Genomic DNA, 17297 nt, shown 5'->3' on the forward strand with positions numbered 1-17297 from the left:
TCTTATATCAGTGGAATAGTTTATGATCTTTAAAAAGGATGGATTACGTAGAATTACAAACACCACAATTGTGTAACAAAAAGGTAGTGTAAAAGTCCTGGCAAATATAAAATATCAAAAAGCGAAAAATATATAGGTTTGGTACACTCAAGAAAAACTTCATGGATTAGTGACCTTGAATAAAGTTTGGCAATAGAAATTGGAGAGAATAAATAAAAATGATTTTCAACGCACCACTGTGTCACATTTGTAATTAAAAAGGATTTAGGAAGCACATATTAAATTAGACTGTAGAGTCCCATTAGTCAGTAACCCTGTCCTTTAGAACCTCACTTGTGAATTCCCTGTTGACTCTACGTCTGCTCTCTAAGTAGTCTTTAGTCAACAACCCATTCCAACATACCTAGAGCAGAAAAATCACTGTGAATTTACTTCCTTAGTACTGATGCAATTATTGTCTTGAGGACATGCCTACTTCACAGTAGAACTGATCTTTTTAAGGAAAAACAAGTGGAGGATTCCTTGACGGATCTGCTGGGTCTTCACGCTATAGATGATTGGGTTGAGCACAGGTGGAACTAATAAGTACATATGAGCCATGAAGATGTGGATAAGCGGGGAGGAGTGTTTGACAAAACGATGGGTAATAGACAGCCCTATCATAGGCACATATAGAATGAGTACAGCACAGATATGGGATGCACATGTGTTGAGGGCCTTAAGCCTCCCCTCATGGGATGCAATTCTTAACACTGAGATAATGATGAAAACATAAGATACTAAAATACCCAGCGAGTCCATGCCCCACAGGACAGTGACCAGGACCAACCCATATACAACATTAAACTTGGTGTCAGCACAGGCAAGGCGGATCATGTCCTGATGTAGACAATAGGAATGAGACAGGATGTGGGAGTGGCAGAAGGGAAAGAAAGCCAGACGAGCTAGAAGTGGAATCATTGCAATAGCACTCCTGAGTAGGGCTGCAATTCCTATCTTGGTGATAAGTTTTGGGGTAAGAATGGTTGCATATCGCAGAGGGTGACAGATAGCCACATACCGGTCCAAGGCCATGGCCAAGAGCACAGACGATTCAGTGAAGGAGAAAGTGTGGATGAAAAACATTTGTACCACGCAGATACTGAACTGAATCTTCTTGGAAATGGACCACAACACCCTGAAGAGTGTTATCATTGTGGGCAGGGACATTCCCATGTCAGTAAGAGAAAGCATGGCCAGGAAGTAGTACATGGGCTCATGGAGTCTGGTGTCTGTCCAGACAATATGCAGAATGGTGCAATTGCCCATTATTCCAACAAGGTAGAGAAGACAGAATGGGATGGAAATCCAGTGGTGAAATTCTTCATAGCCAGGGATACCTGTGAGATAGAATGTGGAGGACAGGGTAGTGCTGGAATTTGAGGTTGACATGGAGTTGATTGTTAAACCACAATCCAATTCCACAATCACTCTTCAATGGGGAAAGAAATAATAAGATCAGAATCTGCATTAAAAAAAGAAAACAAAACTTAAGTGTTTACCTATGATCATTCTTTTACCCATCCCCACATTTCTGATTTGTTCTCCTCCATTTCACTGCTAGATATTGTTGGTTAAGTAAAGCACCCACTTTATAGCCACAAGGATCTTTTTTCCCACATTCTCCTGAAAACCCATTCAATATCATCTCTCAACATGGATGATATTCTTCCAAAGACATTACCCAAACAGAGCAGCAGCACACACAAATTCTAGATTACATTTTTATTTTTCTAATTTTCTAACTTTAGGAATTTTCTTGGCTAGGGTCATTGGTCTTACATAAGCACTTTTATGGTGATTTACATTAAATTCTATTATCTCCTAAGCTTGATAGGTTCTTTAACAATGCTAGAATACCATGCATGGTACTTTTCAGAATTCAGGCAAGTATTGGCCAGCATGATTCTTGTTCTTACTAACCTATCCCAACTATGCAACTGATGTCACAAGCCTGGTCTCTTCAGACAATCAACTCTGATATCATTTGTTTTTGGTCTGTCATCTCCAAGAAATGAAGGAAAGGAAGAAAGAAAACAAAGGAAGGAGATAGTTGTCCAATCTTACCAATCTCCAGGCACCATTGTATGAAATACATTCAATAAATAACTGGCTGTGTTAGGAATTGATTATGTCAATAGAAGTGATAACTATCATGAGGGAAATTTAGTTAATTAATAAAGAATTTCACCATGCACTATTAGTCCATAGAAATGAGAGGCTGTTTATACCTTATCACTAAAAAACCCTCATATCTCCATCTTTACATCTCCCTTCCTGAAACTACCAGAATAATAATTTATCTGTACTGCCCTCTCTGGCAACGAATGCCCTCAAAATGCTCCTGGTACTTTAACTACTTTATTAGTAATTTAAATTACTTTGACATAATTTATATTTGATATGATCAAGGATGACAAACATAAAGGATTGTCTCTAGTTAGTGCAATCATACTTCTTTGCCACATGTTGTGTAAGTTTCTCAAGTACACAATGGAAGGCAAAAAAAAAAAGAAACTACACCTGCCACTGGAAAATAAGACCATGTAATCAGAATTTTACATGGTCTTATTTTATGAAATAAAATATGAAAGAGGAGAACAGTAAATCATAGGCCCTCTAAGTGTGAGTAAGGCCAACTCTTTTAAGTGACAATATCCTTAGGAAACCTTGGTAAATGTGCTTTGTTTTGATACTATAAATTATTGGGTTGAGTACTGCTGGGACTAACAGGTAAATATCGGCCATGATTATATGGATAATGGGGGAGGAGTGTTCTGCAAAGCGATGCACTAAGGACAGTCCTATCATTGGCACATACAGAATAAGCACAGCACAAATGTGGGAAGCACATGTATTCAGGGCTTTCATCTTTCCTTGGTTGGATGCAATGCCTAGCACAGAGCAGAGGATAAAAGCATAAGGTAAAAAAATTCCTAGAGAATCTGTACCCCAATAAAATGCTACAACAAATAAGCCATATGATATGTTGAAAGAAATATCAGCACAGGCCAACCATATAACATCTTGATGTAAACTGTAAGAATGGAAGACAACATGAGAGTGACAAAAGGAAAATGTGGGAATTCGGGCAACAACAACAGGACAAGCAAGGGAGCATTTGATTACAATAAAGACCCCTATGTAAATAACGCATTGTGGTGTAAGTTTTCTGGGATATCTCAAAGGATCACAAATGGCAACATACCGGTCAAAGGCCATGGCTAGGAGCACATCTGACTCCATCAAAGAAAAAGTATGAGTAAAATATACATCTGAACTACACAAGCATTCATCTCTACCTCTCTAGCATCAAACTAGAAGATTTTCAGTACCGTGGGCAGGGTGGAGATGGACATGCCCATGTCAGTGAGAGACAGCATGGCCAGGAAGTAGTGCATAGGCTCATGGAGACTCCTGTTGGTATGGATGATGTGAAGGATTGTGCAGTTACCCACGGTTCCAATTATGTATTGCACACAGAAGGGAATGGAGATAAAATGATGGACATTCTCATAGCCAGGGATCCCAGTGAGGTAGAATGACTGCCCAGTGCTGGAATTAGAACCTGCCACAAAGCTATCTCAAGTAATCATTTTTAGACCATAAAAATGTGAACTCCTAGCTGGAAGAAAACACACAATAACAGAGAAGATAGCAACTCATGTTTCTATACTAGATTTTTTCTTAATTCTTATTGTTTTGCAGAGAACCTATCCATACAGCTTGGAAAATAATACTTTGTCAAATACTTTTAAAATATTCAAAGTTATTACTCCATTTTGACAAACTACTGTTGAATCCTTAAGACATCTTAGAATTATTATGCTGTCATCAGTTAATCTCTTATTCTATCAATTCTGGATTTTGAGTTGTTCACAGGATATTCTTCCCTCCCCTCTTATGCCTTCTATCAATATTTGGTGGTTGTATTTGTGTTTATTTATTTTACATTCATCTTTGACACCAAGTTTTGAGTGTGATGTTAAGTAAGGATTTTTCAAGACCTTGACTTCTCTGTATTAGCCATTTACAACTCCCTGACAAGGACGTTTGTTGGAAACGTTTTAGATATAACATTGTAGGATACAACTGGAAACCTCAAAGCATTGAATATAAAGAGAGTGTGTTTACAAATTAAAGAGGTAGATAAATCAGCCCTGAAACTCACTTAAATGGGAACCAGAGCTTCACAAGCAAGCATCGAAAGGTAAGTAGTACTTAACCTCATTACTCACCCTTGGGTATTTGAGATTTGGGTTATCTTTCTTATTCTCCACCGAGGTTCATTTTTATGTACCCACGCTGCAGTAAGTCCAGAGTTTTATTTAGTGAGTTATTAACATTTGTTCCATGGATATAATCGACTTGGGAGCCATATCAACCTTGTTAATCCTGGAGCTTCCCTTTTGTTGTCACTGGAACTCACAACTGGTTTTCTAAAACTGCTGTATTTTGACATGGGCTTGAACCATTTCTGAGAGATGAAAATAAAATCACAGTTCCATCATATCTAGAATATTAGAATGAGTTATCTCACCCTAGGCTGTGATCCAGAGGCCTGTTAAAATTACTACACTCTTTTGCCATTCTCTTGCTTTTCTGGTTCTTGCTCCTTTGCCCCTTAAGTTTTTATATTTCAATTTCAAACAGGATAAACCCTATCTCACAATATTATACAGATAATTAAATGAAATAATGTATGAAAATGCTTACTACCATTCATTTTCAATTTTAATTGTTTAAGTCTTAATTATATGTGTGTATATTATCTCTATGAAATCAAGAGAAAGGCAAGTTATAGATAAGTAGGCTAAGACTTAGATTCTTTGCCCAAGGCTGCGTAACTTTAATAATAGCTTTACTAATATTTCAGCTTTGGGGTTCTGCTCATGGAAATGCAGATGTCACAGACTAGCGATTGTCTCACCTAGGTGACTGCCGCAGGCATGTGACTAGCTTTGTCAGTGACTGAAGCTACAACCATAAAGTGACCATTATTTGCAGTCTCTAATTCCACAGCAACGTTAAAAAAATAAAATCAGTTCCTTCGGTCTCATAACAACATTATTATTTTTCTTATCAATTATACTCTGCTACACTTTCTTCCTGTTTCACAGCCACATTACTCCTTTGGTCTGAATTAAAGACCTGTGATTTACCAACATATGACTTATGTCTCATAACTCAGTACTTATTTCCTGAGAGTTACTTGACTTTTAATGGAAGCCTGTTCATGATTAAAGAAAAACAGATCCTATTATCCAAGTCCTAAACTTTATTCATTAGTCACAATAATATCCTACTATCTAGGAATACACTTAGACTTCTGAAAATTATATATTTATTATTATATTTGAACCACAGCGTATCTATTGAGATCAACAGAGGCCATGATTTAACTGAGTAATCTGAGGTTTAGAAATGACAGCAAACTAAAAGAAAGTTACAATTAAAATCCAAGACACTGCTTTGAAAGCTTCTGCATCTTCCACTGAAACATTTTAACACTGTATTCAGGAACTAGCCTCAAGTCTGTAGTCTGAAGGCCCTTGATCACATACCAAAAGTTAAAGAGGTGAATATAATTCATAAACAGCCCCTTCCTCTCAGACTTTGAACATTTTTGATTGGCTTCTCTGAGTAATATTCCTGACTTCTCTTGCAAATTCCTCCGTCTCACCTGAATATCTTCTGTCTTCTCACTTTTCTTTTGTATATCAGCAAAAAGATAGGCCTAGAAGAAAACCAAAGGAGGTTGATCCTGAAAGAAAAGTTTTTGCTGGACAGAGAAAAGAGTGAAGGGGAAAAGTTGTGAGATTCTCTGCAGCCACTTGCTTTTTGGGACCCAGAAAGAATTAGGGTGGAGAAGGAGCATAACCAGCTGCATTTTGTTACTTCATTTAATTCACAGGGACAGTCTTCTAACTTACAGCATCTATCAATTACATTGGAAGATTGAGATCTTCCTGCTAAGATGAAGTGAACGCTAAATAAAAGGAAAGGAAAAGTAGAAAGCTTCCAAGTTAACACAGCCTGGAACCTTCAAAACAGTGACACTCTCCTTCGGTGAGAGTTGAAACCCTAGAGCTTGGAATGAGGATTATATATACCTATTTCTGATAACAAAAATGGAAAGTAGATGAATGAACAATATCACCCTGTCAGGGTTATGGATCAATTGGAATATCTCAAAATATGCAAAAGGAGAACTGTGAGAGCACAATAGAAGGTATAATCTGTCTTTTCTTCACCTTCACTTCATCTCTCTTTAATCTGGATTCTTATACAACACCCTACTAAAACTGCAACTATTTTAATCAAGTAAATCAATTATCTCTCATCACCAAACTCAAACACCAAGATCCTCCACTCATATTAAAACTCTTAGCAGTATGTGGCATTGTTGACAATTCTGTAATTAAAAAATGCCTTTCTCCATATCTGTATCTGTATCTATCCATCTATATTTCTTCATGTATATCTACATATATTTCCACATATATAGATATATACACACATATATATGAAACTGCACTTGCTTTTGTTCTTTCTTAACATCTTACTAGATGATCTTTCACTCCTCTGTTTCTTACGTATTTATTAGGTACTCTTTCACAGCCAAATTTCTAAATAATTTCAGGGCACCTGAGGTCTTACTTATGGTTTTATTTATTTTATATAACTATACTCTTTTCTTAAGGAACAGTATCCAGTACATATCACATGGCTGAATAGAAATCTTAATAACTATCTTAATATTTGCATCTTGGTAAATGTAACTCATATGCAGTTCAAATGTAAAAACTAAGTATTGTCCCAACTATTCAAATCCTTTAGCATTTATCTGCTTCATCAATGAGTTCTGTTTTTATGTCAAGAGTATTTCAATTTATTAACTTCTACTCTTTTACATCCTCTTTACTATATTATTAGTCTCTTAATTCATCTCATTCTTTCCACTCTTACATCATTTTCCTGAATCTATGTTTTTTAGAGCAAGTAGTAAATCTTAAAATCTTAGGCAAGTCAGCCTATTTCTATGCCTGTGACTAAAATGTGTTGTTTCCTATTGCTCTCTCAAAAAAAAGGAAAGCATTGTCATTACTTCTAAGACACCTCTTCCTCATGTATGGAAAAAAAGGTAGAAGTAGACATCTGATTTTATTGCCACTCCTCCACCTCCTCCCCATTTGATCCCATATTCAAATCCCTCAGGATACCTCTCTGACAGCTTTACTATTTATCATCCCAAAATATATCCTTGCTATCCCTTTTCACCAAACTACAGGCATTATTTTCTTTATTCTATAATAGTCCAAGCCTCTTACCACTCTATGTGCTTTTTGTTCCACTGCCTGAGATAGCCAACCACATCTCATTTGTTGTTCTATGTTTTGTAGCATATTTTTTTTCCTACAAAATGTATTCTATTTTCTCCCTTATCCAAATCCGCTATGTTCAGCCTGAAGTGAATATATTTCCTTTGGCCCACTTGCCCACTTTTTTTTCACTTTTCTTTCTCTCTTTCTTTTTACAAATTAGCTGTTGCTTTCCCACAAGTTTTGCCCTTCTCCCACTATTGGACTTACTCAAGTGGGCAGACCACCTCTCTTTACCCATCACTTCATTCCACTGCTTTGCTTTCCTACTCCTGGTTAGGCTGCTCAAGTTGGAGATAGTGTTGTCTAAAGGACTAGAAGGTTATCAGTTTATATACCTGTGATGACAGGAGCTTCTTATTGGTCCTAGTATAGGGGCTCTAGGAGCCTGAGGGAAGCAAGCCACACATGCCATATAAGGAGTAGGATCTGTAGGCTTCGGGAATTCAGGTCCCCTAGGTTGAGGTAGAGAGAATTTCCATAGGAACTGAGAATGCCTAAGGGAGGCCAAACTGAGACAAACTCAAGACAACCTTGATTTTATCTCTGCTGGCTGGCAGAGTTATGTATGCAATCAGGTATAAAAGTGAAACAGAAATAAGCATATTCTCAGAAGGACTGACACAGATCAAAATTATCTAAATTCATTATTTAATTAAAGAGATCTGAATTATTGGTTTTGATGGTCACCTGTCAGAAGTAAATATAAATTCTGGAAACTAGAAGAACATTACCTAATATCATGCTATACCTCTGATTATTTTTACTCTATTTTTATACAAAATATCTAGTACTGATATATCAAACAGAGAAAGAAACAAACAAATATGACATAAAACCAAGTTTTTAAAAAATAACACAAGAATAGATATAGCATATTCCATAATACAGTTTTAGTCAGGCTTTATAATAATCATAATTAAATAAATTTAGAAAATTAAAATGACTGAAATATTCAGAAATAAACTAGAATATTTTGAATGATTCAATCATTTGACAAATTAAGTTGGGTCTCAAAACTGAGATTAAGAAAATAAGGTAGTTTGTACATATATATATATATACTTTTTTTTTGTAACTGGCCATTGATGGTAAAATAACTAGTCTCTGTCCTCTGGTGTTTCATCTCTTTGCTAATATACTCTACTGTGAAACAAAAAACAAGAATTCAGCCACAAATAAAGACACTACACAAAGCCTCAGCCCTCTAGAAAATCCAGAAATGAAGCCAACTAACTACACTCAAATTATATCGCAGTTAAAGAAACATCAGTTCACAAAGGTTAGAAAGAACCAGTACAAGAACTCTGGCAACTCTAAAAGCCAGAGTGTCTCCTTACTTCTAAATGACCACATTACCTTCTGAGCAATGGTTCATAACCAGAATGAAATGGCTAAAATGACATAAAGTTCAGAATCTGAGTTGTAATGAAGAACATCAAGATTCAGGAGAAAGTTGAAAACTGTTCTGAGGAATCCAAGGGATTCAGTAAAATGGTTCAAGAGAATAAAAATAAATGAAATAGTCATTTTAAGAACCAAACAGTTGACAGAGCTGAAAAACTCACTAAAAGAATTTCATGAAACAATTGGAAGAATTAACAGCAGAATAGACCAGCTGAGAAAAGAACCACAGAGTTCAAAGGCAATTATTCAAATTAACTCAGCCAGTCAAAAATAATGAATAAAGAATTTGAAAAATTAACAAAACCTCCAATAAGTAGGGATTATGTATATAAACCAAATCTATAATTTGTTGGCATCCTTGAAAGAGAAGGAGAAAGAGTAAGCAACTTGGAAAATATATTTGCCCACGAAAACGCCCTCAACTTTTCTAGAAAGGTTGCCATGCAAATTCAGGAAATGCAGAGAATTCCTGTGAAACACTATACAAGACTCATCAGATTCTATAAGGTCAATGCAAAAGAAAAAATATTCAAGGCAGCTGGAAAGAAGGGGCAGGCCACCTAAAAGGGAATCCCATTAGGCTAACAGCAGACCTTTCAGCAGAAACCTCTAAGCCAGAACAGATTGGGGACATATATTTAGCATTTTTAAAGAAACGTGTGTACTTATGCAACAGTCTTGCATGTTCTTCACATGTACCTCAAAACCTAAAATGCAATAAAATAAAATAAAATAAAATTTTAAAAAAAAAGAAAAAAAAAGAAATCTCAACAAAGAATTTTATATTCAGCCAAACTAAACCTCATAGCCTTGAAGAACTGGAAAAACAAGAGCAAATCAACCCCAAAGCTATCAGAAGAATATAAACATTCAGAATCAGAACTGAAGTGACTAAAACAGATGTGGGAAAAAATACACCAAAGATCAACAAAACCAAAAGTTTGTTATTTGGAAGAATAAGTAAGATTGATAGACTTCTAGTTAGACTAACAAAGAAAAAAAAGAGCAATATTCAAACACAATTAGAAAGGACAAAGGATACAGCTCTGGACCAGTTGGATTCACAGCTGAATTCTACCAGACATATAAAGAGCTGGTAGCAAGCTTTATTCTTTGCAGCAACATGGATGGAGCTGGCGACCATTATCCTAGGCAAATTAACGATCAAACAGAAAACCAAATACCCCATGTTCTAAATTAAAAGTGGGAGCTAAATATTAAGTACACAAAAAAAGGGAGAAGTAGTCATTGAAATCTACTTGAGGGTTAAAAAGTGTGGGAGGAGGGAGAGGATTGAAAAACTATCTATGGAATATTGCGCTGATTACCTGGGTGACGAAATAATTTACATAACAAACCCCTGTGACATGCAATCTACCCATGTAACAGACTTGCACATATATCCTTGAAACTAAAATTAAAGTTGGGAAAACGTCTCTAAAAGTGTGCCTCAATCATAATGTTGAACAAATAATTAGAAGTATATTAACAACCAAAGAGAGGAAAAAAAAACAGACAAATGATTAAAAAATATGTGGTACATATAAACAATTGTGTATAGTACTCAATAAAGTATACAATTGGTTATATTACTCAGCCACAAGATGAATGAGATCCTGTAATTTGCAACAAAATGGATGGAATTGGAGGCCATCATATCAAATGAAATAATTCAGGCAAAGAAAGACAAAACTCTACATGTTCTCATTTATTTGTGAGAGCTAAACATAAAAGTAATTTAACTCATGGAGTTCAATACTTGAATGATGATTATCAGCGGCTGGGAAGTATCTGTTGTGGAGTGAGAATGGTTAACGAGTACAATAACATAGAAGGAATGAATAAAATTTAGTATGTGGTAGTACAACAGGGTAACTATAGTCAACAATAATTTATTTTAAAGTAACTAAAAGAGTAGTATTGAATTGCTTGTAACACTAAGAAAGGATAAATGCTTGAAAATAATGGATGCCTCATTTATCCTGATGTGACCATTATGAATTGCATACCTGCATCAAAATATGTATACCTTCTATGAACCCACAAAAGTTAAAAATTAAAAATTAAAAAAAAGTCTTTTGGATTACCTTCAAACAGGCCTGAATCCTATATTCTTGCATTGTGCAAATAGGCTTTTTTTTCTGTACAGAAGCTTACTAAAAAGGGGAATTTGGGAGAAGAACAGGATTATGGACACTGGAGTTAAAAATTCTATTTTAGAAGTATTTAATTTGATATTCTTATTACATATCGAAAGGAATATTCAAGTTGTTGGCTGGGTAGAAAAACTACAATTTAGCATATAAAGCATGAATTGTGACATGAACTTGGAAGTTATCAACATTTAGGCTTAATTCGTAGCCATAGAAATATATTATCAATTGAAGAAAGCTCTATAGATGTGCAAAAACATAAATCTAGAGAAGAGAAAAAAGAAGTTCGGAAGAGGAGATGACGAAAAAATATATAAGAAAGTAGATGAAACAACCTGCCTTCCCTGATTCTCTCTTATTCATCCTCTGCATTTAGTCCAAGAGCAAATCCTGTTGATCTTGCCTTTAAGAAGTCTCAAATCTCATAATTTGTTTTATTTCCACAACTGTATTCTGAATCCAAACAAACCATTATTAAGTTTTCTCAGGCATATACCAATACTCAAAAATTATTTACTCTTGCCCCAAACCTGGTATTATATTCATTATTGATTCCTTTGGTTATTTATAAGTATTTTATCACATTTAACAACAAATTACACACACAACTGATTCATGTTTCTTTATTTACATACTAGCTTCCTCAGGAAACCTGACATAATCTTAAACTGGTTTGTTAAAATATACTTAGAATTCGCTTTGTTTCCAATTTTGATGTTTTACATCAATTCCCTACAGATTAGATCAAGGTACAGATTGCTGAAAAAATGGTTTACTGTTGCACCTAGCTTGAATTTTGACTTTTTCCATTGGTCTATAGGTACTAAATGACCTAGTCTGTGCCCCCTCTTTAACCATCTCAGTTGACATTCTTCTTCTTTACATACCATGTTCCAATTTTCTTTTCTTTCCTCAATACTTAGCAAGGATTTTCTTCCAGGGCTTTTATACAACATATTTCTGATATATTTTTCTTCCAATAGCCTTCCTCAGTTCTTTGAATGACTGACTTATTCTTACCATTCAAGTTTCAATTCAAATTTCATCATCTCAAAAATAATTTTCTGACTATCTTTTCTAAGTTCTACTTCTGGTCAGTCCTCAGCACATCAACCACTTGTTTTCTATCAAAGAATTTTTATTTCCTGAAACATTATGCTTTTTTTAATTGTTGATTTCTTCAACACAGCAAATATTCATAATATCACAGACATTGCCTGTCTCATTTATTATATTTCCAGTCTGTATATTACCTATTAACTAATCAGTAGAAGAGTCAATATACGTATATACCTATTAAGTAAATAAATACAGCATTGTGAAAAATTTATATATATATATATATATATATATAGTGGTGCAATAAAAATCATAAAATCTATTTGCAAGATAATATTCACAGCAATAAATGGTCAGTTTTTCCATTTATTTAAATTATGTTCCTACCACATTTGCATAAATAATTGATCTTCAATTTTTATTCTAGTAGGTAGAACGGAGAAAAAAAATCATATATCCAAGAACTGGAAAATGGCTAAGTGAATGGAATATAAACTTACTAATATAATTTATAAACTGAAATTATGATTATTAAAGCTATGGCACCAAGAGAAAGGTATTTAGTGCATTAAACTTTTTCACAGTAAAACAGGAATTATGTATACTCAGCCAAGTCAAAAATAGGGTCAAAAAATTATGTAAAGCCAATGTGATCATAAATTTTAAAAGAATTTAATGGAGGAGATATTTTTGTTAACTAAATATTTTTGACAAATAAATATGTCTTCAATGAAAAGATTTTTTTTTTTTTCTGAGATGGAGTCTTGCTCTTTTGCCCAAGCTGAGGTGCAGCGGCAAAATCTCCGCTCACTGCAACTTCCACCTCCCAGGTTCAGGAGATTCTCCTGCCGCAGCATCTGGAGTAGCTGGGATTACAGGTGCGTGCCACTATGCCCGGCTAATTTTTATATTTTCAGTAAAGACAGGGTTTTGTCATTTTGGCTAGGCTGGTCATGACATCCTGACCTTGTGATCTGCCCCCCTCAGCCTCCCAAAGTGCTGGGATTACAGGTGTCAGCCACAGCACCCGGCCAAAAAGACTTTTATACTGAGATAGATTTTCTTTAAAAAAAAACAAAAAACTGTTGTTTCCTTCTGATTTTTTTTAATCTTTAATAAAAACGATGGGAGGATAACCCTGTGAACACGATGACACCTTCTGTTCAAAAGTCTCTACTCTGGCATATGTTGGGCTCCACAGGGAGTCCATGCACACCTGTGTCATGGCTCCTGGGAGGCTCTAGTTATAGAACTATTTATATAGTTGATGCTAGCCAAAAATGAAGTAGATTATAATAAAGACAAGTGTGACACGATTATCTCAACAGCTCCCCTCATCACTAGAATAACAGAGCTGGATACCTTGGGCACTTCATCAAGGCCAAAAGAATCAGAAAAATAGCATGGCATTGGAGAATTAAAATGAGTCCTCTAGGGTAGTAGGGGGTGATAAAATGATGAGGTGATGATTAGTATCTTCTACAAAGGTACTTCTTCAATCTAATGACAACATGTAAGTTTTTCTATTACATCTTTTTCAGTTACAACATTTCTGTCAATTCAGAGACTGAATCATCTGTCATACTTTTTGAACCTATAGTTCTTACTTCTGTTTACTGTTTCCCTTTTCCTCGGTATCTTTATAGTTTTTCCATCTGATGTTGCCTCTAGCAAAGGCATGTTATACAGTAGACATTTTCTAAGGAATACTAGTGCCAATGAAAACAAAAGGCTGTAAAAGTCAAGGCCCTTGTCCCTGCTTTGGTTAGACCCAGGTGTAAAATACTCACAACAGCATTTATATGCACCACAGACTCAAGGGTAAGCCAGGTTGTGTTAAGGTATTAATCAGGGAACTAAAGTTGAAGAATTCTAGGCTGATACAGAGAGAAGCAGCATCTGGGAGGAGAGAGAGAATGACTGTGTGAGTGAGTTTTCTCCTTTCCAATTCTGTATGCCCAGGAATGCTACCTGCACATCATGTGGTCTCTGAGATGTTTATCATTGTTGCTGAGAGGAGAAGCAGGCAGCCTTCATTCTATCCAGAATACTCAGTTTCTGTAGCAGCAATGGGAAAAGAGAAATTTCAAGAAAGTGTTGTGTCCATGTGGCTTCTGAGGAAATAGGACAAATAACTGTGTCCCAAATAGAATCCCTGATGCTTGACTTATTTGCTCTACTACACTCTACTGTAAAAGACTCGAATTCCAACTAATTGCTTGTCAGACCTGGGTCACTAAATCTCCAGAAGATAATGAAGACCAAAAACAGGTGAGTCCAAGGGTTAATGAATGTGGACAGAAGATCTATGCACATAGGATGTCCTCTTGGCTGAAGAGCTTATGAGCCTGCCATGATAAGGGATGATTCGTATCTTCTACAAAGGTACTTCTTCAATCAAATAATTTCTCAATATGAAATTATTTCCTAATCAATTATTTCTTAATCAAGTAATTTCCTAATATGAAGTTGACTTTTTCTTAAATACATTGGTTTTCATTTCTAAGTTTGCTTAATTTATCTCTAGACCTTTCCTTGAAATATTTAGAATTTTTTCAGGTTTGTCACTCTTTTAAGTGGTGCTCTCTTTTTTTCTTTTCAGTTTTCTAAGATTTAATTGTGATTTACTATTTTAATTGTCTTCATTATTTATTTTCTCCTATTATTTCAGAAATTATTGGCATTTCTAAAAGTTTTTAATTAAAAATTATTTATTGTTCTTTGTAATATACACATAATAAAAACAATGGAACCTACACTTTTATTGCAAAAGCTTATAATTTGAACTATACCATGCAGATGCAATGTGTTGTCCTATTTTATGATTTCATAAGCGTTTGTTCCTTTGAACTTGATTTACTCTTTAATTGAAGAGCTATGCTGGTGAGTAACTTTTAACTCCACTGTGGTGGGTTTGCTTTACTTACACCTTCATGTACTAGTATATAAACTTCTATCTTTTTTTCGCTAAATTAAAACTATTATTTAATTTAAACCATGAATTGTATATATTGAGACAATTTTCAATTTTCTTACCAAATAATTTTTATTTGTGTATTATCTTATCTCATTAATTTTTAAATAAGAAAAAATAGCACTAAGAGTAAGGTATTTAGTGCATTATATTACTGTCCATTCTTTGTAGTAGCAACTTTCAAATTTTAGATATGTATATTTCCTTCATGCCACCTTTTAGGCTTTAGGACCATCAAATCTTTTAAACTCTTTGATCTATACCTAAAGTAGGTGTTAAGAAGCCTATCTATCTGAAGTTATACATCTTCTATGTATGTTGTGATAGATGTGGACTTTTTTGCTCAATTATCTCTTTGGTCATACTATAGTACTAGTATTAAAAACTATTGTTCTTATATTTGCAGGCTGTCTACTTCCTCTCTACAGATTGTTTTTTTTTTTTTTTTTTTTTTTTTTTTTTTTTTTTTTTTTTTTTTTTTTTTTTTTTTTTATCTTTTAAGAGTACAATGTTCCACCAGTGTTGTTTTAGTGTATCTGTTCTAAGTTAATGGTGGGGCTTCTGAACTTGGCAGAACCTAGCTCCATATGCTAAATTCTTAAGTTTCTACTGCAGCCTCTAGAACATTGCAGGCTCAATTTTTGTTGGATAAAAATACTTGAAGAGCTATTTAGAGGAAAAATGTTTAGAGTGAAATGGTGGTTACCAGCAGTAGGAGTGGCAGGTTGAGGAGACATGGATCCAAAGATACGAAGTTCGAGGTCTATTGGAGAGCATAGTATGACTATATTATTGAATAATAAATAAATCAACATTTTGTTAAATAATTAAATAGTTTTGGAAATTGCTGGAAGAGTCGATTTCAAGTTTTCTCACTAAAAAGAAATGATAACTGTGTGAGTAATGCAAAAACAATTATTTTGTCTTCTGAATGCAGCTGCTGATGACACCTGATTTTGAATTTTTGATGTATACTTTCTCTTTATTTTAAAGGTCCAGAATACTTCAGAACCATGATTGAGCACCTTATGTTTGAATCATGTGACTCATGAAATGGAATACATTTCTGCATTTATTGAGTCCTATAAACTACTTGTTCATATTACTTTTATTACAATAATCATGAGAATTTAATTACTGCTTGCACCAGTTACATCTTGCTAGAAATTTACCTCTAAAGTTAGAGTTTGAGCTCTATTTACTGATTACCCTTTGGGCAATAAACATTGTCAAGTATTTTATATAAATTAATAAATGCAACATCAGGATATGAATGAACAATAAATATGAAACAATTTATGTCCATTTCACAGTTGAATATAGTCAGGAGTTTTCATCATGCCATCATCAAATAATACCAATTTCCATCCCAGTATCTTTATTCTCCTTGGTATTCCAGGAATGGAAGCCATCCACACCTGGATAGCAATGCCTTTCTGCCTCGTGTACCTGAGTGCTCTTCTGGGAAATTTCTCTATTCTATTTATTATCAGAATGGATCCCAACCTGCATGAGCCCATGTACTTCTTCCTCTGTATGCTGTCTGTTGCAGACCTAATTATCTCCACCACAGCTATGCCCAAAGTCCTCAGCCTTTTTTGGTTCCACGACAGAGAGATATATTTTGAAACCTGCCTTGTGCAAGTATTTCTCATTCACGCATTGTGCAGCATGGCCTCAGGGTTTATCCTGGCCATGGCCTTTGACCGCTACATCGCAATCTGCAATCCTCTGAGACATTCCACGATCCTGACACACAACGTCATCAAGAACTTGGGCCTAGCTATTGTTTTCCGTGGGGCTTTGGTTTTCAGTCCTCAGCCATTCATGCTTCGGTGGCTTCCCTACTGTGAAACTAACATCATCCCTCACACTTACTGTGAATTTATGGCTCTGATCAAGCTTGCTTGTGCAGAGACCAGGATCTGCAGAATATACAGCCTAACTGCTGCCTTCCTGACTGGGGGTTTAGATTTCATATTAATCATATGCTCCTACATTGCCATCCTTTATATCGTCTTCAGTCTTCCATCCAAGTCTGCTCAGCTCAAGACGTTGCGCACTTGTGGATCCCACGTGTGTGTGATAGTGGTGGCCTATACTCCAGCCTTTTTCTCTTTCCTTACTCACAGGTTTGGGCACAGGGTGGCTCCTCATACCCACATCTTCGTGGCTAACATCTACCTCCTCGTTCCACCCATGGTGAACCCCCTTATCTATGGCATAAGAACCAAGAGAATCAGAGAACGGTTCCTCCACGTTTTCACCTCTCTCAAATTTTAA

The 17297-nt window shown here is 35.3% G+C and overlaps 2 protein-coding genes across 2 annotated transcripts; one reads left to right on the plus strand and one right to left on the minus strand.

The window, feature by feature from the left end:
- Nucleotides 1-324: 324 nt before the first annotated feature.
- Nucleotides 325-1431, minus strand: LOC108307434 (olfactory receptor 51L1-like). The gene has a single exon (XM_017532802.2). The coding sequence runs from the start codon at nt 1429-1431 to the stop codon at nt 472-474; it is 960 nt and encodes a 319-aa protein (XP_017388291.1). The 3' UTR covers nt 325-471.
- A 14921-nt stretch (nt 1432-16352) lies between these two features.
- Nucleotides 16353-17297, plus strand: LOC108307387 (olfactory receptor 52D1-like). The gene has a single exon (XM_017532786.1). The coding sequence runs from the start codon at nt 16353-16355 to the stop codon at nt 17295-17297; it is 945 nt and encodes a 314-aa protein (XP_017388275.1).

The sequence above is a fragment of the Cebus imitator genome, unplaced genomic scaffold (assembly GCF_001604975.1).
Source record: "Cebus imitator isolate Cc_AM_T3 unplaced genomic scaffold, Cebus_imitator-1.0 Scaffold79, whole genome shotgun sequence".
Classification (NCBI taxonomy): domain Eukaryota; kingdom Metazoa; phylum Chordata; class Mammalia; order Primates; family Cebidae; genus Cebus; species Cebus imitator.